The sequence below is a fragment of the Catharus ustulatus genome, chromosome Z (genome assembly GCF_009819885.2).
Source record: "Catharus ustulatus isolate bCatUst1 chromosome Z, bCatUst1.pri.v2, whole genome shotgun sequence".
In the NCBI taxonomy this organism is placed as follows: Eukaryota; Metazoa; Chordata; class Aves; order Passeriformes; family Turdidae; genus Catharus; species Catharus ustulatus.
In genome coordinates, this window is record NC_046262.2 from 2,654,959 (window position 1) to 2,678,722 (window position 23,764).

A 23,764-nucleotide genomic window follows, 5' to 3' on the forward strand; every position below is an offset into this window, starting at 1 on the left:
CTTGTTTCAAAAAACAGAAGGTCTCATCTTGCACCAAAAATATATATATTTTTATATATATATATAACACTCTGTTTTATTATTATTTCTCTCCAAAGACCATTAAATACCAGATGGAAAATGAGAACTAAATAGTGAGTGTTGAGAGGAATCAGATTTTATTTTTAACTAGAGCCGCATGTTTCAAACATTTATATTCTGAGCAATGATTTGTCTTCACTATAGAAGATTCCAAGTTCATACTCCAGCAATTCAGGAAAACTGCTAAACCCTGAAGGGCTCGAGCCAATGCACACTGAGGTCGATGGGCAGCCCCACACCGACCCCAGTGGGTTCTGGACCAGGCCCCAAGTGCATTGGTTCTCAGCCATACAATGGCTAACTTTTATCTTTCCCACTGAGAAGAGCAAAAACCACCCAGGCACATTTTTTTTGCTCTTTTTAAAACACAGAAGTTTAAAAAAAAACAAAACAAAACAAAAAAGAAATAAAACCAAACCATTTCCTACCTACCTATATCCAGTGATTGTGTTTTTCAGATCACTAGCCTTGAAATTTTTAAAGAGCAAATACATAGTGTTTTAAATAAAAGAAAACCTGCATCAGACTACCATACATGAGCTGTTTAAACAAACACAGTGCACAATTGGAGGAAGTTTGGTTAGGAGGCAGTCATCTTTATGTACACGTGGAAGTCACATCATATACAAACTGGAAAACAAGGAGAGCTAGTTTGCATTTTTTTTTTTCATGGAAGGACTGCAAACGGGGTCCCTGCAGCTTTCCTCACAACCCATCTTCAGGAGACTCTGTGAAATGGGAAGAGGCAGCCACAGGAGTGGAGGTGGCTGTTCCAAAGTTACCCTTCCAGCAGGTGTGTGAGCCCACAGCAAAAGAACAGGAGGAGAAAGGATGGGCAGAGCAGCACGGGGCCTTTCCCTGCTGTGGGGCCAGCATGGAAACGCTCCCCTCCCTCCCTTCCTCCCTCCCAAAGAAAGGAATTGGTCACTAAAAATCACCACAGATATTTTTCTGGCCATGCAAGACACTTAGTCCAGTGTTCCAGAAAGCTGGAAATGGGAATATCAATCCTTACCTAGCTGTTCTGTAAAGTGCAGTATGAACTGTTCTGCTCATGGAAGAAACAGATGTTTGTTACTAACTATACCCCCCTGCTGGGCTGTTTTTCCTTTGTCTGACAACACAGGTAACTCCATTCTAATTGTTTTACTTTGCCCACGGATAAAATTATGGGAAGCCAAATAAATTTTTGAAATCAGCCAACACGAAAGGAAAGCAGAACTTCCCATGTCTTGACCACCCTCCATTCAGGTTAAATAGCGAAAAATCTAACGGCAGAGCTGTAGAAAATTCCCAATAGAAACATCTGGAATATGAAGGAATGTTTCAATTGCACAGGAGACATGCCAAGTGAATAATATCATCTTGTTAAAGTTTAATCTTTGGTTTTTGCCTTGGGAAAGGCTCAAAAAGACAGATGAGGGGCAGGAATTTCCATATACACCACAGAAAGTACAGCCTGCTAAAGTGAGTAGTTAAACTGATTTTGGTAAATATTCTGGTAGAAACTGTTTCCTGAATCTTGACATTTCCAAAACTAGCATGAGAGATGTGATTGAAAGCCAGGGAAATGGTGCAGATTATTAATTTTAAAAAAATAAAATTAAAACCCACAACCTTAGTTTCTGACCCTGATCCTGCAACATCTTTTAGGAAAGAGTTTTAAGCACTTGAGTGGCCCCACAAATTCCAGGAACAGGTCCCAGCTGAGCACCTCTTTGCCAGGCTGGGGCTTTGGAATTTGTCTGGGAATTGTTTTTCATTTTCTGAGATGGTGAATGACACAGACAAGTAGCAGTAGAGATGGGGACTATGAGTAAAACATTTCATTCCTCTCCTTCAACTACTCCAGGCAAGACTTAGAGAAAAGTAGAAAAGTTCAGCTATAATTAAAAAGGAGAGGGATACTGGGCCTTTTTATTAACTTTTCCTGTGCTTTTGCAATGTTCAGCTGTTCCTAAGTCACTACTATTACTATTTTAGCCATTCCAAGCTGTGGGAATTTACCAGTGAAACACAGTAGTCAAGTAGACAGAAGACTCAGCACTGAAGAGTATAAACTATAAATTACATTGAAAATAAAAACGTTTTAATTAAAAGCTGTTCAGTGCATTTGTTACGGGCCGTTTGCATTAAAAACAATCCCTCCTGCTGGTAACATAACCAAATCAGCTTGGGTAAAAAATACTCCTGGCCCAAATTTTGGAAGTGTTGGATACCCCCCAGTTCCACTGAAATCAGTGAGGACACAGCATTTCCCAAAATCATTGATGCTCACACAGCAACACACTAAGTTCTATGAACAAACTCAAGATGCTAATAAATTAAAAACGTCCTGGAGCCGGGAGGTGGGGAGGGTGGGAGGACGTACGCGTGCACACAGTTATTTCCTTAGATACACACGCACAACTGTAACTGCAGATGTGTTTTAAACTTGGTGCTGTTAATTCTGGGCAGGAATCCTCCTTGGAGAAGGCAAAACCATTGGAAGAGATACTGAAACCAGACTACATTCATTCCCTGTGGATGTGGAGAGACGCTGCGGGTTTGGGTTTCACGGTGCCAAGGACGGGGCCTCTGGAGGCGATGGCTGAACCACTCAAGTGCTGTGCCAGGGAGGGCGGGGGGCAGAGCACAGTGACACGGCGTTACAGGAGGTATTTGCGCCTCGTGTCCTCGTCCAGAGTGAGGTCCACCACTTCTGGGGGCGAGGACCAGTTCTGCTGGGGAGCCACTGCTGTCCATGGCTGCGCGGGCTGGGCGCTCCCGAACGGCGAGCCGCGCTTCCAGGAGGCCACGCTCTGGATCACCCCTCCCCTGGGATGCACACACCTGCAGGAGGACAGGGACACACACACACACATAGTGAGGGACACTGCTCAGCTCAGCCACCACATCCCCATCTCCGGGTTTTATCGCTATCTGGTTAGCACTCTCCTCTCCAGACTCTTAATCTCAGTTTCGTGGGTTCGTGCCCCACGACGTGACCACTGGAGTCTTTAGCTAGCCCTTTGAGCACACCAGCAGCCACACCAAGTGTGTGGAGCAACTCTGGGATAAATTCACCAAGAGCTGAACTTCAGAGCTGTGCCTCTACAGTGAGATTAGCTTTACCAGCATCAAAGAGAAGTCAAAAGAGTCAATGGATGCTCTCCGCCTGATATTCCAGAAGGTCTTTTAATCCAGAGATTCAGAAGTGACACAGAAAAGCTCTGCAGTGGTTTATACTGTTTTATATACAGGCCAAAACTGGTGGGCGGGCACCAACAGCCAGCCAATGGGATAACCTTAGGGGAGGGGTGAGGGCAGTGGTTTACAGAGCCAGATCCAATGAGAGCAAAGGGGAGGAGAAAGGAGAGTGTTTTACATCAGGGATGGATACAATTTAGGGAGAAACCAACTTTGAACAACACAGCGAGGGCTTTGGAAGCAACCAGTATCAGAAGCAACCATCACCTGGATTATGAAACTGAAAGCTGGGGTAACATAAACACTAATTGCAACAGGGTTCTCCACCTGTGGCATCTCAAGCGCCCAGCGAACAAAGACAAATTTAAATTTGGGGGATTTGGTGGGGATTAAATTATTCTAAAGGAATGCCAGTGGGTGTAATGTGATCGTCCTTAAAAAATATGTGCATAGATCTCAAGGATCTTGGGGAAATCTGCCCCACCATGTGTAGTACCATGCACAGTTTCCTGATGGAGCTTTACCCATTGGACCTTTTAAAAAGAGAAAAATTTGAAACGAGGCTGCCTATTGCTATATTGCAATATTAAATCAAAGCCATATTAAAACAAGGAGGTAATGATACTTTCATTACAATAATTGCAGAAGAGATCTTGCTAATTATGTTATTACAGCCGTTATGTCGATTTTTTTTTTGTTTTGGTCTTTTTAACTGAAAATTACAAACACGCTGGGAAATGCTCACTGACAACAATTCAGCCCCACTTCAGCAAAACATTTAAGCTTTAAGTGACTGCAGACAATGAGACTAAAAGGTGCATTTGAAGATAAGGCTCCAGTGCCCTGCTGAAGCACGATACACAGGTACCTATTCATACAACATTTTTACCTATTATATCCACAGTAGCTACATGACAAGTGAAGCACAAGTTAAGAGCAATTAGAAAAAAAAATAAATGCAAAATGAAAGGTAGAATAATTTTGTGCATGATGAAGTGATGACAGGAATTTACTAGAGGCTTTTGGATGATCACTCAATTTCCAGCTGTAAATCCTACACAGGCACTAATAAAACTTGATACCTAGTGCCCCAAAAATTGTTTTGCTCTTGTGAACACTGGTGGTGGCTGTAGCTGCTCCTGGCTGCATGGATAAACAAAGTATTCTGGCTGCTGGGGTAAATTTTTTTCCCATTTCTTTGTGAAACCACATGTATTTCAGGAACTCAAACTTCCTGCACTGGTCAAATATCCCTGACATTTACATTTTATTTATTCCAATTCAAGTCTGTGCTATTTATTTCCTCCAAAACTACTTAAGTTATGCACAGCTCTCTTGGTTCTGGTTGGAGTTTCACGAAATAAAATGAAAAATCTCATTCTCTGGGCTGTAACTTCTCTGAATAAAAATGTCTCATTGCCTTCTCAGATACACTGCTTAGGTTTAGATGTGATGTTCAGAATGGTTCTTTTACTACTTCTTCAGTCATAAAAACACGTAGTTAAACTACACATCTATAAAGAATTAGCAATAAGAACCTGGAACTCTAACAAATGTATGAAATTTCTTTCTTTTAAGGAGAAATATTTTTAAGCATAACTGTTGAGAAAAGCTTGTAGCAGAGCAAATTAAATATGATATTTGGTCTCTGGACTGTGGTGCACCATTCTAAATCCTCAGTTTAGGCAAAGCTAAGACTAACTTTTCTTCCTGAAAATGATGAAAACCAAGCTGTAAATTACCTCACAGAAAAGATACCCCAGAAAAATAAAAGTGTTTATCCTCAAACTAGTCACACAAGTGGTCAACAGCAAAACATTCAGTCAAACATGAGCTCAGGGAACATACATCTAATCTGAAGCTAAGGGAAGATACCAAGAAAAGACAATTTAAAAAACCAAAAAATCTCCTAGGAAAATTTAAATGAAAACTGATTTATATGCATGTACACTTAAAAAAAAATTCTACCAGTGAAAAATTAAACAAACTGAGAAATATGTTTTGGTGTCCTAAGTAGACACCAAGGAATACCCCAGTGATGAGAAACAGCTCTAAATGACTACAGATGATGGACAAACTCCAGGGTGTCAAAACTCACACCACCCCAACAATGACATGGAATAGGGAGCATGATAAAAACCAGGATCCAAACACCCACTAACTAAGCATGCAGAAAATACTGATCAAAATCCTAACCCTTGCCACATGACAGCCCTGCCAGAAGCCCATCAATACTTCATAATGAGACCAAAAGGTGCATTTGAAGATAACTTCATAACTGCAAGCCTAGACCTGCAAGAGAAATAAAATTCTAAATAGGATTCAAACAACTGAAATGTGTGAGTGAGTATTCAAGGGAGGCAGTAAACACTGGTCTGTGGGAGATGGGTATAGGAACAAAGCAAAGCATAGAAAAGCGCTTTTAGTCTGTTTTGCTGGAATTATTTCAGTCCATATCTACTAAAACTCAATTTAAACAGCAGCTCTGCATTTAGCTCAGCCTTCCATTCCCATAGAGGGCGAGAATTATTGAGGCAGCAGCATGGAAAGCTTTCAAAGAGACAGAAGCAAAGGGTCCTGTGTGTAGTGCTGCACAGATTTACACCAGCCAGTGCTGGAGGGTGAATCCACATCCCTACCATGAGCCCAAAGACCCTCCAAGCCCTGGGTTCTGCTGCATAAACAGCTGCTTCCCAAGGAATTACCATCTTCCAAAAGGACTTCCTCACTGCTCTAAAAACTAAGACTAAATCCCCTTTCTGGAACTGAAAATTTCCTTTTTTTCACATCCAACAGCACTGGATCGTGCCCGCATTATCCATGAAGTTTCCTGCCTGGGAAACTGGGCTCTGCACACCTTCCTTCTTCTTTCCTCCAGAAAGATACAGTGAAGGGACAAGGAATTCTGTTCTGTGCTCCTCACAATCCTTTTCTGCCTCCAAGGACACCCACTAGGCAGCAGAAAACTTTGGAAGGAGCTTTTCTATGTACTGTGTTCACTCAGTTATATTCCACTAAATTCACACTATTACAAAATGTCTGTTTTGTTCAACTGCTTCATAATATTTTAAGCCAAGGAAAGATCACAGACTAGAGAAGAAGAGTAACATAAAAAAATGCCTACCAAGAAGAACAGATGCACAGGTTTCTGACAGAGAGAATCCTCTGGCACCATTACCCTCACCTATTATGACCACTCTTGAATCTTTAAATAAACCCAAGATTCAAAATGACCTGATTTTTAACCTAAAAGGGGTATCTTATGACATGAGCCATTGAAAAAATTATAGTATTTTTACTCCTACTGTTTAATAAATAAAGTGGAAATTGATTTAAAAAATTAATATTTTGAAAGGAAACAAGAATCCACATAAAGATTTTCACTTAGTTATTTGCATACTCACGTATTGCTTTAAAATCTGAATTTCTGATGTATGTACACTTAGTATCTCAATATTTGGTATTTTTATATTACACATCTTCAGCCAGTTAATGTTTGCTATCGAATCACAACTTTAATCTGAATAAATATCAAGTTGGTCACTTTCTACAGAAAAACACATTCCACATCACCATGACCAGCAAAAAAAAGTGCAAAATTTGCTGCCTTTTGTGTATCACTCATGGATGGGTAACTACAGAAGTGAAGGCCAGCAGTTCCTTCTTTATTGATTTTGGGAATACAGACATTCTCATAAAATGAAAGTAATATTACAGAAAGAAAAAATAATTCATACCTGGCATGTTCCTGAACTCCAACAATCTCTACTTCGCTGTCAGAAGAGGCAATGCTAATTTCTTCATTGGCCTGGGCATTGCCACAAGAGGTTTGGTCTCCTGCAAGGAAGCCTGGATCCAAACGACCTAGAGATGGGGAAAATGGAAATACAGACAGTGCTTAACAGCTTACATGACTCTCAAAAAGCAGTTTCCCAACCTAACAAAAAACCAAAACAACACTAAGATTAGAAAATCTCATTAGAACAAGTTTTTCAACTCACAGTTCATATCTGATACAGGAAAACCACTGGATTTAGCCAGTGTCTGTAGCTCTGGTGATGGTACTGCCTCACAAATGTGAACAAAGCCTGACTGTTGCACCAAGAGCAACTATAATTTCCAGCTAAAATGTTATGACAGTGCTAAGAGTCAGACTGTCCCTAAACCTCTTTGACATTAAGAAAGAAAACAATCTAAGCAGACAGAATGATACTCTGGTAAAAAAAGTCTGTAGTCTGGACAGAGACATCCCACACATCAAGGAAAATTAATTTAATTTCTTTAAATAAAAAACTAGGGGAAGCTGGTCAGTGAAAAAACACAGCAAAACCATCAGTTTCTGAAAGTGCTGCTTCACACATCTGCTCTAACATTAATACAAATACTTGAACAGGGGGTTTTCCTAAGTCCCATATGCAGCAGTGCTTTATCAGAGTTCCTCAATGACATCCAGTTTCTCAGTCAGTCAAACCACAAGCCCTCTCTAAATACGAACAGCAAGTCTGGCATGTTTTTGCCTTTCCTGACAAGTGCTGCTAAGAAGATTCTTCACCCCAATTAGTGAATCTGTGTTGAGTCATGCAGGGCAATACTTGCATGTGAAACACAAAGCAGCTGAAATTATTATTTCTCTCACAGAAAATAGATTTCTTGAAAAATCAATTAATTAAAAGATATAACTTCTACTCTTTTTTTTTTCCGCAGGAAAAAGAGAAGATGATTAATTCCTCTGTCTCGCTTTATCATTAGCCTGAGGGATGCTGGGCAGCTGTGAAGTAGCTGATACTACCTACTTCTGAAAAACCACTTGCTCAGCTGTACTACACAAGGGAAGAGTCATTTGTTGAGCAGGAAATTTGAGAGTAGGTGAATATTTTATGTGTATCTAGATCGAGTGGACACCTTGTCAAAGATGAGAGGAGGAGGAGAAGCAATAATGATCCTCAGGATTTCAAAGGTGTGTGAACGCAGAACTGATTATACCCCCAGGGAGATTAAAAGGAACCAGAGAGAAGAAATTAAACTTGAAACAAGTGCCAGGGAAACTTTCTAATGACTGCTTTAAGCACATGGGAAAGATGCAAGAAAATAGAATGATAAAATGGTTTGCTTTGGAAGGGACCTTAAAGCTCATCCAGTGCCACCTTCCACTGTCCCAGGCAGCTCCAAGCCCTGTCCAGCCTGGCCTTGGACACTTCCAGGGATCCAGGGGCAGCCACAGCCAGGGCCAGGGCCTGCCCACCCTCCCAGCCAGCAATTCCTTCCCAATATCCCATCCAGCCCTGCCCTCTGGCACTGGAAGCCATTGCCTGTGTCCTGTCCCTGCATGCCTTGTCCCCAGTCCCTGTGCAGCTCTTGTGTAGGAGCAGAGACCATGCTGTATGTTTTGTTTTTGGAAAGCCAAGATCCTTGGTGATTGGATTAGGGTTAGCAAGGGAAGGAAACACACGTGCTGCCAGGTACCTGAAGGAGGAGTTTCCACCTCAAAAGACAAAAAAATATTTACCAGCTGAACTTAAACAAATTAATAGCCCACACAGTCTCTTCCTAGCAATGCAGCTGAGCATTTCTTGGCAAACATCACTGACTGCCAGAAAGCCCAAAAGTGGGTCATGGGTATTTCTTTAATAAAAGTGGCTGGGCAGACTGTGAAACATGAAATGAAAGAGCTCAGAGACTTTGATTCACTTGCTGGGGCTTCACACTGCCAGAGGGCAGGGCTGGATTGGACCTTGGGGAAAAATTCTTCCCCATGAGGGTGGGCAGGCCCTGGCACAGGTTTTCCAGAGCAGCTGTGGCTGCCCCTGGATCCCTGGAAGTGTCCAAGTCCAGGCTGGATGGGGCTTGGAGCAACCTGGGACAGTGGAAAGTGTCCCTACCCATGGCAGGGGGTGGAATGGGATGGCCATAATACTTTGTTTTAATGCCTAACCACCTTTCATTTTCTTGACAGGGTGATGTCTGGCAAGGAGCAAAGCAAACCAGCTCCTAAATAGCCCCAAAAAGTATGGCTAGAGGTACAAATTGGGAGTCCCAAAAGACCTTCCACATATTACCATAGCTTTAAGTTCAGACAACAAAAAGATAATTAGCAGTAGTGAAACCATGATTAGCAGAGTAAATACTGCAAGAGTAGCTGAGTGTTAATCAGGATTATAGCACAGACAGACAGATTTACAGCCTCTGGCCATACAAATTTCATGCCTAATAACATGCCCACGATGTTAATTTCTTTGCAGGAACATTAGGATGATGCTCAAAGTGATGTTTTGTTTGCCCTACACAACCAGGGCTTGCAAAACAGCCCCGAATATTTGCCCATGCACAAAGATGTGATAATGTAATAAGATTTTTCACTTTGATAGAGCTGCTTATGTTGTTTTTTTCCCATGGGAACACATTCTTTAAGGTCTGCTAAACTAGATACTGGCTGAAGATTACACTTGTGAACCAGATGCAAGATTTGAAAATTCTGCTTTCCAACCCTAGACCTGGTAGGAAAAGGCCAGCACTGGCAAAGGTGCAGTCAGATGTGTACAGAGGCTGCAGGGTAAGGTATATGATTTTTGGCATGATCAAAAAGACAATCATCATTTCAGCTGCTGTCATGACCATAGCACCAGAACCAAATCCATACGAACGTTCCCAGGGATGAAGAAGTCTCTTGATGTTTCCAGTTGTCTTTTGCCTGCAAGTCCCCTTGGATATACATGGAGGAAGAAAAAAAGATTTCTACCTGCACTGGAGCATTTTAAGGGAAAAGTGGAAGAAAGCTTGGTAAGAAACATTACTTTTTATTTCCTTATATTAATTTGGTATACTGATCCATTAGTGCTATGTAATACAGGTGATTTCAGCTGTTCTAATTGTTTACTAAATCCTTTAATAAAGGGCTGGGATTGCTAGGGATCAAATAGCTATCAGTCAGCTGCTGTCCTGCTAAAAACACCAGGGAGCTTGGAAAACAAAGGCAAGCTTCAAAATGGCTGGGACAACATCCAGGCCCAGACCACAGTGACCATAAGGCACAGAGATTCTCATACTCAAATCGTGGACTTGTAGACTACAAGTAATGGAATATCTCTTTACAAAGCACCACCTAATTGTGTTAAGTCTTATAGTGAAAAGCAGCTCAGAGCCACCACAACACTCCCCATGTGGGTGCCCTGTGGCAGGAGATCTTCAGGAAACGTAGTAATCCCTGCTAAGATCCAAAACACTGTCCAATTTTCTAAGGGGTATTCGAAATGCAGATGGAATATGGGAAGAATTAATTCTTGTATTTTAGAGTTAATAAGAGACAAACAACAACAAAAAAAAAGACATACACTGGCAATCCCAGTACTGAAAATGAGATTAGGGCCAGTTGACTAGCTGGTGGCATGGGCTGTCATAATCAATCATTCAGTAACAAGATTAGGTCACTTTCATTTTAAAAAAAAACACCACCAAAACCCCAGACCTATAAGTTCCTTGTAGTAATTAGAAGTAAAAGAAGAAGAAGAAAAGTCATTATGAAAATTAGTGTAAAAAATATATTGCAGGAATATTTGTCAATTTTCATCACCTGTATTTTGGAGTAAATGTCAGACCTTTTTAATAAGCACCTTTCCTGTCCTCTCACAAAATCCACATAGGGAGCTTTTACAGCTGTATAAACTATAAAAATACTGAAAGCAAGAAAGGGAGAGACACCAACTGCAATGCTGGCACAAACATCAGCGAATTTAAACAAACCTGTATCAGCACTCATTTCATTCAGCAGCCCTCTGGTTCTCCAGGCAGATCCTGAGTCTTGATTTCCTAAAGAATTATTGTGCTCTTGAACCACTGCAGCTGCCAACAGATTGTCCACATTTACCACTTCTGGGTCTGAGTTTGTGTCTGATATATCATAGTGAGCCACAACAGGGGGTCCATCTGCAGGGAGAAAAGCAGCACGGGTTAGAAATCAGCACAGACTGAAAGACACTCAAAAAGTACAAATAATTTGTTTAAGGATTAATGCAACATCCTACATGAAGCTCTTGAAGTTACATAGTGGTAAATTGTATGACTTATTAAATTTCAGTTAATGAACATAGCCTGAGATTACAGAGACATTTTGACCTTTGCATACACAGAAAACACAAGTGTCAGAAACACACGTTTATCAGAGTACCAGTTATTTGTGTAGTCTTTTACATTACACATAAACATATCCATATCTGACAATGTTACATTTACAATCTTTAAATGATAAAACTTCCAATTTAAAATAATAAAAAAAATAAATTACAGGACATTAAATTGGGCAGACAAGATATTTATCTAGAGAATTTTACAAAAGTCAAATGACAGTGTACATTATTATAGGGTTGATTGAATAAAAGTAACTTTTTCATAAAACTGATTCAGTGACAATGAATTTAACATTAGGCAACTTTCCTTTAATAACATTCACCTGTCAAGGGCAGGGGAATTTTTCAAAATCAAAATGGTTTTTGGTGGTGTTTGTTGGGGTTTTTTTTAAGAGAATAACAAGAAACAAAATTATCTTGTGCAGTGGTAAATATGCTTTTCATTCAACATGATTGTCATATGAATTTTTGGCCATCATAATGAAGGAGGAAAGAGGGAGATAAAATTGCTTACATGACTCTGAAATCTGTCTTTAAGGAATAACAAAAAACTATTTTTGATCTGTTTTGTTAGGAACAACTAAATTCTTTGTGATGAATGAAAATCACTTATAATTGGGTAGCATGCTAGAAACAGGAGAGGCTCAGAAAAAAACCCAGGCAAATTCAAGACAAAGATTGATGTGGAAGCAGAAAGAATGGATAAATAATGCAATTCTGAGAGGATGTGAGTGTTTTAGCTCAAATGCCTTGCCCCATCTGCAGCTGACTGACTCAGCATGGATGAAAAGTGGTTGGAGCTCCCCCTCCCCAAACAAGAGGATCAAAACTTTCTTTGGACCAAGGCTTCATCCACACAAATGAGGATGAGATAGAAACACAGGCTGGGCCAAAGTTCAGCATCTTTGCAATTCTTTAACTCCAAGGAGGTTCTTGGAGTTCTGCAGCTAAGCATCTGCAGGAACTTTTGCTACGGGTGTGATACATGGAGGGTACAACTTGCATGGGATAATATAAAACAATCATAAACTAAGAGTGTGTTCAGGAAGACAGGACTTTCTGAGTTACAAAATGACTAATGAAATATTTTAAAGTGATAAAGAATAGAATGAAAAGCCTTAGGAAAAATTGGTTTCAGAGTTTTAAGTGGCTGTTGAAGACAGAAAGAACATGATGAACTAAAAGTTTCAAATTTACTTCTCCAAAAAGCGTTTTTCTGAGGTTTTTAGAGTGGATTTTGGTTTTAGGGGCTTTTTTTGGAAGGGGTGTTTTTTAATAACTTGGTGCCTGAAATAAAATTCAACTGACTATTTTCAAAAACCCCTACTTTGTGATTAGCAACACAGTTCATCAGCGAGTGACATTTTGCTTAAGTCGTACTAAAGATCAGTTTTGCAACAAGGTATGAAGAAATTCACAAAATATTTCAGATCAGACCTGCCTCCAAAAAACAATTCCATGAAACAATGTTACATTACAAACTTAAAACAGACCCAACAAAAATAAATGAGTAGTTAAATGCCAATGTATTAAAGACCAAGCTGTTCGCAACATGAAACACTGATGATTATGACTGGAACAGAATTCCTGATAATTAACTGGAAGGCAATCTTTGTCTTTTTAAAAGGCAATTACAAAATAATGGAATACCGAGTTCAGAATTAAGCTGGCTAATGTTCAGTTAATTATTTGTGACAGCTGATGATTAAATTACACGCAGAAGTTAGGGCTGGACTGAATCATGGGAGGCATGTTTTCTTTCAGTCTTATCATCAGAGTTCAGCGTGAACATATATAATGTGAGCTGTAAAAATAAACAGTCGAGTGCAGAAGATACGAGGGTCAAGTACAATATTGACTATTTGACCATTTTTTCAACAGGTTATCTAAGATTTCAGGAGCTCTGGACTGTTCCTTCAGGCCTTTGTCTGGCTTCTGACTCAGACCTCCAAAAGCAGAAGCAAAATTTGATTTTTAGATAGACGTGTCTACACGAGTAAAACTGTATTTGGACAAAAGGCACCAATAGTCTCAAGTCAAAATTGTACCACTCCTACATGTATAATCATGCAAAAATGTATAATAAATGTATATACATGCAGAGTGATATTCTCATCACCTACCCATAGAAATAACTTGTGTGAAAGTCTTCATCAGTAGGAAATACAAGCATAAACTTGTTATCTGTAGCTCCACTCTTGTATCTTCCACACTTCCAAAGAGCACACCTTATAACTTAGCTTAAATTCAGTATACATCAAACAGACAAAAATATTTTCAATATAATTTACATGCTGTAATTATATTTGTCAGGGTAATAGCCACCAATTTAACAATCTGGAAAAAAGAACCCCAAGCAAGCTGCCTATTTACAAAGCAATCACAGCAGAGATCTATTTTTGCATTTCTCAGCCTTGCCTTTTAGGATCTGATCTGGAAATTTGGAAAGGCCCCCAACACCAGGTTTATCCACACCTATCACCAGTAAATGTCTAACAAGCTAATGGCCACCAAACTGCAACAAATCCTCAGATTCCACATATTTACAAAAAAGGAAATAAGCATAAATGCTTATGCATGTTCAAAAAAAAGTCAACAAAAATCACACAAAACCAAACAATAAAGAAGTTGCAGGCAACAACTAGATGAGAGTTGCAGTGAAGGCATATAAAAAATAGTTTGAAGAATCCTCTGTTCTCAAAAGCCTGTTTCTTTTTTAGTGCTGCATGGATGGGACAGGAGTGGTTAAATTGGAAATAAATAATAATTCCCTAGCCAAGTATGTGATCATACAGTGATGTGATGCAAAGTGAATGTATGGTACCAAGAAATAATGGCAATTGGCTTCAGCTAGGAAATAGAGTGAAAAAAATGCTTTCAGGATGAAAAGGTAAAAAGGATTAACTACAATAGGTGTAATTCATCATCTTTTCTTTATAATAGAGACACTACACATAATTACTGACTCTAACAGGATTTCAACAGATTAAAAAACAGACACCAAGACAAACCATGCCAGAACCAAGACTTAATGCAGAACAGTTAGAAGGTTCCCTGGTCAGTAATTGAAACTAAATTTTAGAAAAATTACATCTTTTGAGGACCCAAGGTAGCTGGAAGAAGTACATTTCCCTGGTGACAAGCATTAATTCATTTCTAAAGCAATAAATGCTTGAAAAAGGCAAGGCTGAAAGTTAATAAGTACCAGCAGCAAAATACAGCTGTTGACATTTAGTGCTATAAGGGGGGAGGGAAAGCCTGCTTTCTTTTTTTCTTCCCCAAAGAATTCAGAGCCAGAGGTCATCACGGGGACAGCACTTCCAAGTGTCCAATTCTCCCTTAATTTACACAGTTCATCAAAACTAATTCCATTCCAAACAACTGAATCAGAAGTCACATGCACAAACGCAGGTCTACACATAACAATTCTCATTTTAAACTTGCAACACAGAAAATTGAATCACTTCTCATCTGCTACCTGCTCCCCTGCTTTTCTTAGAGCCACATCTCAACACTCAGCAGCCTAACCCATGCTGTAAGATCCATGCTCCCGTTATCCCTTACTTCATTATAATGGCAGCACAAGCAAAAAGGGGAACTCAAGCGTAAAATTTCAGCTGTAGGTTAAAAGCAGCCATTCCACAAGAAGCTCTGTCCCTTTGCACTGCACGGGCTGTTTATCATTGCAAAGGAAACACAAGATATCAGATGGCAGAACCCAAGTGGGGAATTAAGTCCTTGGAATTTGTGGGGACAGGCTGAGAGCTGCGAGTGTTTGGATTCCAGGGAGAGCTCAGAGCCCCTGCTGGTGCCCAAAGGAGAGCTGGACGGGGGACAAGGTATGGAGGGATAGGACACAGGGAATGGCTTCCAGAGGGCAGGGCTGGATGGGATATTGGGAAGGAATTGCTGGCTGGGAGGGTGGGCAGGCCCTGACACAGGGTGCCCAGAGCAGCTGTGGCTGCCCCTGGATCCCTGGAGTGTCCAAGGCCAGGCTGGATGGGATTGGAGCAGCCTGGGACAGTGGAAGGCGTCCCTGCTATGGAATTAAGGTCTTAAGGTCTCTTTCCACCCAAACCATTCTATGATTGCAAGCCATTATTTCTCTTCATCTCACTTACATTCAGGCAGGCTGAGCAGAGCTCATCCCCTGAACTCCTTCCCACAGCAACCAGAGGGAGGAGGTTCAGAGTCAGATAACCTCAGCCTGGAAACTGCAGCCTGGAGCATCAAGAGCATCACCTCCCCTCCTTCCCCAGCAAACAGAAAAAGCTTAGACACCACCTTAGCCCAGGCACTTGAATTTTACAGTGCTAGAGTTCCACGAGATTAATTCAGCCTCAGGGATGGGATTTAAAATTTGCTACGTTTCCTCTACAAGTAGAGGAAAGAAGACTGAAATCTCCAGAGGACTATCCCGATTAAAATAAATCCAAAATTAAAAGCCTAATTTCGGTGGTCTGGAGCCCTCTGGAGCCATCAGTGTCTCGGCAAGGAAGAGACACAGAGCCACGTTTAGGTGTGGTATCACCCCAAGTTTTGAGGCACATAGAACAGTACGGTAATAACAGCAACAATAATTACAGCACTTTGTTCTTACAAAAAACTTTCAATTAGTGGATCCTGGACAGCTCTGAGGTGGTTATTAACCTATTTTGTCCACGGGGGAAACTGAGGCAGGCAGCAGCCTGCAGCTTGCTCAAGGCTAAGGAGCAGAGGAGCTCAGCCTGGCTGAAAACAACATTCCCCCTCCAATTACCGAGCTATTTTTAACTGGTGAATGTTTGAGGAGTTTAGAAGCAGTGCTTAGGAATGCTTTTGGGAAAGGTGCAATAGCTAGAAAGGCTACACACAGAGCCCCAGGAGACACAGCTCCGCCACCCTCCTCCACCCCTTGGCTGTGAACGTGGGCACTGATGGTCTCAGCCTCACCACTCTAATTGAATTTATTTCTATGGAACAAATGAGAATACTGAGACATTTTAAAGTAATGAAATACCTAAGAACGTCCTCATTTACACTTGATGCTTAAATTTAAGAGAGAACTCCCATTTACTTCCAGATTACACAAAACATAGAATGGACTTTATTACCTATATAAATTTTAAGGTCAGATGATCATAATCAAAATAATTGTATTTTGTGTGCCAAAACCTAAAAGACTTATCCTAAGTGACCTGCCAAAATAATTTTACAGTGGACACTTCAGTTACTGATCCATACTGATACACAAAACTACAGGGTGAAGTGACAGCCTTTTTGTTTCAGATAAGCAACACAAACCTGGCATTAATTAAAACGTGACCCAGACCTGCCATTTCAAAAGTATGTGCAGCTCAAATGGCACAAACTACCTGAACCCTCAATTCCCAAAGGGGAGTGGGAGCTGGAGATTCTTGCTTTTTTGTACTGTTAGCAACATAAAACACTTAATTGCTATTTAGATTTATTTATTTATTTCAGGTTACAGTAGTTACATTTCAAAATTTACAGGGTTAAGCAAATAATACATTGTAAATACAATAAAAAACAATAGCAGTGTAACAACATTCTCTCTAAAATCATGAAGTGAACTTTATCAGTGAATCCACTTTCCTGACATTTTCCTTCATTTCACACAGTAAAGCTTTTCTGTTTGGTGTTTTTTTTAAAACCATAATAATAAAATAAAATCAAAACAACATGATCAAATTATTATCTGCTCTCAGACTTGATACTTTTTAACATACCACATGAAAAGAAAACTCAAAAATTCAAGTCTTGCTGAACAACATTCATACTTTCAGGCTTTTTGATGACTAGATGGAAAATATCTTGGATTTAATTTACCAAATTAAGAATGAAGATAATAAATCATTTTTCATTGTGCGTTAAGCAAAGACACATGGAATATGGCTATGGATTGAAAATACTGGGAAGGGGCATCCACTTTGTATCTCATTACAGGAGATTTTCTGTGATGCTGCCCAACACTGCAGTAATTGTAGCAGGTATATCAACCAGATCTCTTCCCCAGTTTTACCTGGGGAAATGTCTCAGGAGGGTTTTGGAAATAGTCACACCCTTACACAGCCATGGCAGTTAAACCGAGTAAATAATTCCCTGTGTAAATACAACTTCCATCAGGAAAAGGCAGCAAACATGCACCCCTGGACAAAATATCCCACCTTCCCACGCACAAACTGCACCTTTCCATGGAAGGACTGATACAGCCTCTGCTGTATCCCCTGCTCCACCACTCTGCACTTGAAATCCCTCCTAATTTAATAAGCCGATTTTTCCATGTGCCTTCATTTTGCTGACCAAGAGACTAATGAAATTTGTGAGAAAAACCAGTTTTTGGCTTCGTGTTTTGCAAGGTACTGTCCATCTCTATCAATCAGCCTGATTATTTTGGCTTCTACAGTACAAATCACACATTGCATTTGTTCTAACACGTGTAACTGCAGTGGTCACAGTGCAGACCCCCATTACTTTAAAAACATCTACTCAACTGGCCTGAATTACACACCCCCATCAGGCACTCCCCTCAAGGTCAGCTGGAGGATTCTCTGGACAAAAAACTGCAGAGTAATTTCAATTTTTAATGAGATTAAATGCTAGCCCCATTAAAACCAGTAGAAAATTTCTACTACTATCAATGGGACTAAGGTTTAATTTCTTAATGCCCTTGAAATATTATTTATAAGTTTATCCACATGCAGTATGTGGGTACAGAAAGAGACAAAATATATTAAATGAGAAAGCAGTGATAATAAGTATGTCGAAATTTGTAACATAACTGCCAAATATAATCCTGTTTCATTGAAGTTAAAATTGGTTTTCCAGTCTTTACCCTAGCAGCTCAGATAAAATAACCCAACAATCCTGCACAAACACTAAAAGACACTGATCCTAAAAAAATAGATGTGTATTTCTGCCTGAATTATTTTGTCCTAGTACTGTTAAAAATGACACTGAAAGTTTTACATTTTGACTCTTTTTTTCCCTGCACTATTTTTGCAATAGAAAATTTGAAAAAAGTTTCATTGCCTAGAGTTTCTTTTATGTTATATGATTTTTTTCCCCTTAAATAAAACCTGACCATTCAGATATTTTTTCCTAAAAACCTTCCTTACCAAACCCCATTGAAAGGAGTATGAATGCCTTGGCAAGAACCTGCAGGCAAGCCTGCAAAAACACTGCACAGTGAAGGCCCTGGACTCCTAAAAAGGGACAGATTCTAGAAGGATATCCTTTTACTGCAATGTCAGCTTGACATTTAGTGAAATTTAAACTGAGCCTTTATATATAAAGGCTTACTTATTTTGCAGTTGCACAAAAAAACATGAAACCAAAACTGCTGTGTTTCAGCTGCTGCTAAATCCCAACTCTGGGGCTGTACAGGTGCTCCACTCCTCCAAGCTGGAACAGCTGCCATGTTGAAAATATAAAATTCAATATTTAAAAGTGATAATGTAGGAGCCTGAACCAGAGGAGCTGTGGCTGTCCCATCCCTGGAAGTGTCCCAGGCCAGGCTGGATGGGGCTTGGATCAGCCTGGGGTAGTGGAAGGTGCCCCTGCCCATGGCAGGAGGGTGGGACTGGAGGAACTCTAAGGTCCCTTTCCAACCCAAACCATTCCATGATTCTGTGAATAGGCCAGTTAGGTCTAAACTGGCACCATTATCCCTGGAATTACACCAGTCTACACCAGCTCACCTGATTAGATGCATCTGACCTTTTCAAACAGTAAGTAAAATTCCTTAAAGGAATTAAAATGATTCTTTACACCATTCCGAAGCATAAATCCTGGAGCAATTAGAGAAACTCTAAATTATCTGTGGTTCTCCATGTCTGTGCAAAACTCTCACTGATTTCTCCCCTACTTGTTAAACCTGGTTTTGAAGTACTTTGATGAGATGTGAGCATAAACACACATATAACTCAGTGTTGAAAAGTAGATGAGTTTTCTTCTGATAGTCCTAAAGTAGTCTTAGATAAGTCAGACTGTTTCCATGAGATACAGAATGGGTAAGATAAAAATTTATGTTAAAATTTCATCTGAAGAAATTTTAACTCCCTGAGGGTTTCTAGTCGAAGCCCTTTGAAAATAAGAGCTTATAATGGAAATCATGACAAACTCAACTGCAGCCACGTCGTAAAAATATAGTGAAAATATTCCCAGGAGGCAAAAAAAAAAAAAAAAAAAAAAAAAAAATCTGAAACTATGTGGAGATGCCAAAGACTGCCACACACAGTTAAAGCACAGAATCATCTCTAGTATTGGCACCTGGAGGTTGGTTCCTTCAGGACTCTGCACCTCCCAGATTCAGAATACAGAGCAAGAAGAGAAATTTCCTGATTTGCCCCGTTTATGGGCAAATCCTTTACCAGGCAGGCTATGCTACACCTGAACAACAGGACGTGGGGTTCCCCTCTCTGTTTCAGGTCAAACATAATTCCCCACACGTGGAAAACCAGCTCATGGAGCAGATACCCAGCTGTGCACATCAGTGCACACTCTTAATTTCAATGAGAGGGTTTGTGACAAAACTGAAGATTTGGCTCTGGTTTTGAGCAAAGTGGAAAGAGTGGCCAAAAGAAACATTATTTACCATTTACAAAACAATTTACAGCCACTCATCTTGCACAAGTGTTTTTAGCCTTCATCTAGGCAGCTTTCATGGGGAAATTAGGTTAAAATTATATCTAATAGGAATTATTCCCTCAATCTTCTAGGAGCCTTGAGATAATTTGATCCTAGAAAGAGTACTGCTATAAAGTCTGTATGCTCAACTTCTGTCATCCTCTGCTTGTTCTTTTATGTTCACAGCTGCTTGCATTGAAAATAACAGTCATCAGTGATGGAAAAAATAAAAGATTTAAATTTTTGCCTCCAGTAACCAAACACAATTTTTTATCTATTCATACACTGAATTATTTCAGTATTTTTTCTTTCTTTTTTGTTTTTTTCTTTTTAAAAGACTACCTGACCAATACATTGAACATTTGCAGAAATGTCACTGGCTACATACCTAATTAAGTTATTATCCATTTATGAGATACATATGTAAAGGTGTTTCAGTCTGAGAGATAAATAAGTTCAACTGAACTCCTTACACAATTTGTTCTGAAATACCTAAGTGTTCCATATATACTATTTTACAAAAAAGACTATGGGCATGCTTACAGACATACACATTAAAATAAACCAGTCACTGCAAAAAGCTGCTTCTGCATGCAGGGGAAGATTTGTAAAGTTGTCATGCTTTAAAATATTCTGCTCTTACCATCATCATAAAGAGATTCATACATATATCTCTATATATATCTATATATATATATCTATATATATATATATATATAATCTGTGAACACCAGAATGATCCATTTTGGTGAGGGTTGTTTTATCAGCAAATACTCTTCCCTGAAAGATCTTTTTAAACAGATAAGGATAAGCTTTTAAACTGCAATCATACCTAGAACAACTTGTTTAACTTTTACCTGAAATGCACATAATTTCACACAAGGGAGTTTTCTAACAAGTTCGTATCAAAACCTTTGTATCAAAATTATGCATGAAGGTGATCTGAAAAGACTTTATCCCAGTACTTAAAAATTATCTCCTGCATAGTCTTTCAAATAGTTACTCTGAAAATAACATAGGTCTCTAACTTCTTTTTTTTTTTTAATGAAGGCATCATGTACTTTTAAAAAAAGTCTGTCTAGCACAAGAATAATGTTAAAATACCAGTGTTGGTATTATACTGATAATGAAAAGTATTTCTTGAGTTCCTGCTACAGGTTTGATCCAAACTGTCACATAAATTGATGGAAAAACTCCCACTGACTTCAGGGAGGGTAAAAAAAAGTCTGACCTACACAAGATACTGTGGCAACTCCCAAGAGGAGGAAAAGCAAGCAAACTAAAATAATTAGGAAAAAAAGGACTATGGTTTAAAAAGCAGAGTAACTGAGCTAAAGGAGACCCAAGTGTTTTCTTTATTTAAACTGCAGACTTTCATTTTCCATTGTAAAAATTCTGAATTAATTTTCATTAGAAATTTCTATCAAGTTCTACCTGATGATAAATATACATTTTTTTGGTAGCTACAGAGAAGTTACTTCACATGAAGGAAGGCCTTATTGGAGAGGTGACCAAAAAATCCCCATGAGTAGCAATAACAGTAAGAATTAAATATTTCTAATATACAGTTTAAAGAAAGCCTACTTAAACATCACAGTTTCAAGCCTGCCTATTCAGGATAACTATTAGTACAAAAAAAAGAACCCACAAAACAGCAAGTTGTTGCCTTGCCTAAATGGATGTGATGCTGTGGCAATCCCCATCACAAGTGAAGGATGATTTTGGCGGCGTGGTCCCGTCTGACCCAGGCCAGCAGCCATCAGACCACCAGGGTGTCTGCTTATCAAGCCTTCCTTCAAATTCCTGTGCCCAGGCTCAATCCATCCCCTGATGGCTGCTTATCTGAGGGCAGACAGGATTGTTTTTATTCCAGCGTGAAGGATGTGGCTGGGCTGTATTTACAGGAGGAAGCAGGTTGGGGTGGCTCATCTCACCCCAAAGTTATCTCTTAGGGACCACTGATAAGCGAGGTTAGGGACAATTTGTGGGAGAGAAGGACACTGCCAGGAGGGCTTATCTCTTCCCACTGAGACCCAGCGAACAGCAGAGCAGACCCTGGAATTGGTGGAGATGAGCTGCACCCAGACCAAGCACACAGAGACGTGTGTGCACGTGGCTGTGTGTGCACACTGCCTCCACAAACATGCCACGTGCAACACAACAGCGACACTGATAAAAACCCTGGACAGGGAATGAACTGCTGAATGGGAGAAAGAAAAGGAATTAAATCTGCTGTGCACGCTTGTTACAGATAGCTAAATTCTTAGGATAAGCTTACTTATTAGTTCTGCCTAAAAATGAAGAAACTATTGTGTGGCATTTTCAAGCTGCAAAAGAGAGAGTTAAGGAAATGTCATGGGTCTGAATGTAGTCTGAATCTCTAGGGTGCTTTACCACTTTAAATATAAAACTTATTTTCTTATATAAATGTTTTAACATGCAAAAAGGGCATCTGGATGAATACCCTGAATGCTATTGTAGCAAACACAGCCCTACTGCTTTTGGGGTATCTAGACAAGGATTCTAAGTTATATTTTCCCAAGTTTGGTGATGAAAGCTTAGGGTGGCTCCCCCATACACCTTTAAAGGTGTTCATATGTGTGTACTGGCACATGCAGGTGAGTATACTGTGATTTTTTTTAAAACTACATATATTCACTATAAATTAAGAAAAACAAACAGTATCATGGTAATAAAACCCAAAAGAGAAAACAAAACAAACACATACAAAGAGAAAAGCAAACCTCGTTTTTAGCAGAATCCAAAATAACATCAAGATTGCAAAGATCAGATTTTTTTTTTTTTTTAAGTTTATGATTGATTCAGATCAGGCTCTGCCATATTCCCATTCTCTGGAAAGACAGGCGGAAAATTGTTATTAAAAGTCACTGGAAACTCTAGCGCGGCATCGGCATTTTGATAGCCCGTGTAGGAATTAAACGGCTGCTGAGGAAGTACTTGGCTATCAGGCATCTGCACGAAAGCCCCTGACTGTGTGGTAGGGGGGGTTCTTTGGCCAACTAGTTGGATTTTAGGTTCCCTGGGCTCCAGTTGTTGCTTGCTCTCTTCGTCCGTGTCAAGACGGGTTAGCTTTTCTATCCACATGCGAAATTTCTCCTCTGTCTGCCTCTGCATCTCGGCAAAGCAGTTCATGGCCTCTTCCAGGACATTGCCTATGCAGTTCCTATCCCACACGGTGCCCCTGTCAAGCAATCCTGGAATTTCCCTGGTCGCTCCTCCAGATCCCCCAGCACGACTGAAGCCAGCTTTAAAGACATTGAGGCCATTTGATAAGACATCGTTAAGTAAGAACATAATATTGTTTATTAAGGCATGTTAACTGAGGAAAACAACTTTTCTAATTCTGCCCCTTGGGTACAACAACAGGAGAGGAATTAGCATATATTAACCAACAGTATTACTCTTGTAATAAAATTTTACACCCACTGAGGTTATAATAGGAATTTTGGCATTTTTATTCTAGAAGTCTCAGACAATTCTGTCACAAAAGTCTCTTTTTTTTACCAAATTACTCCAGTTCCCTCACCATTTGTTTCAAATTCAGCTGAAGGTGTGAAAAACATTATACAATAACATGTTTAGTTCTATTAACCTGCAATCCAAAATGCTATTTTTTAACTGACAAACCTGAATAATTACGTGTATTTTACTCACACACTTTTATAAATGGGTTGTTAAACACAGGTGGAATTAGCATGAAGCTCTTGGCCTGATTTTGGGAAGCA

At 39.7% G+C, this 23,764-nt stretch overlaps 1 protein-coding gene across 1 annotated transcript in view; it reads right to left on the minus strand.

Annotated features, from left to right (window-relative positions):
• CZH18orf25 (chromosome Z C18orf25 homolog) overlaps positions 1 to 23,764 on the minus strand; it is a gene marked incomplete at its 5' end in the record, with an annotated part of 29,763 nt that continues 5,999 nt past the window's right edge. The window contains 3 exons of the mRNA XM_033085656.2: positions 1 to 2,913; positions 7,008 to 7,134; positions 11,008 to 11,190. Of these exons, the coding sequence (XP_032941547.1) occupies positions 2,730 to 2,913; positions 7,008 to 7,134; positions 11,008 to 11,190 (494 nt within the window). The remainder of the gene's footprint in view (positions 2,914 to 7,007; positions 7,135 to 11,007; positions 11,191 to 23,764) is intronic.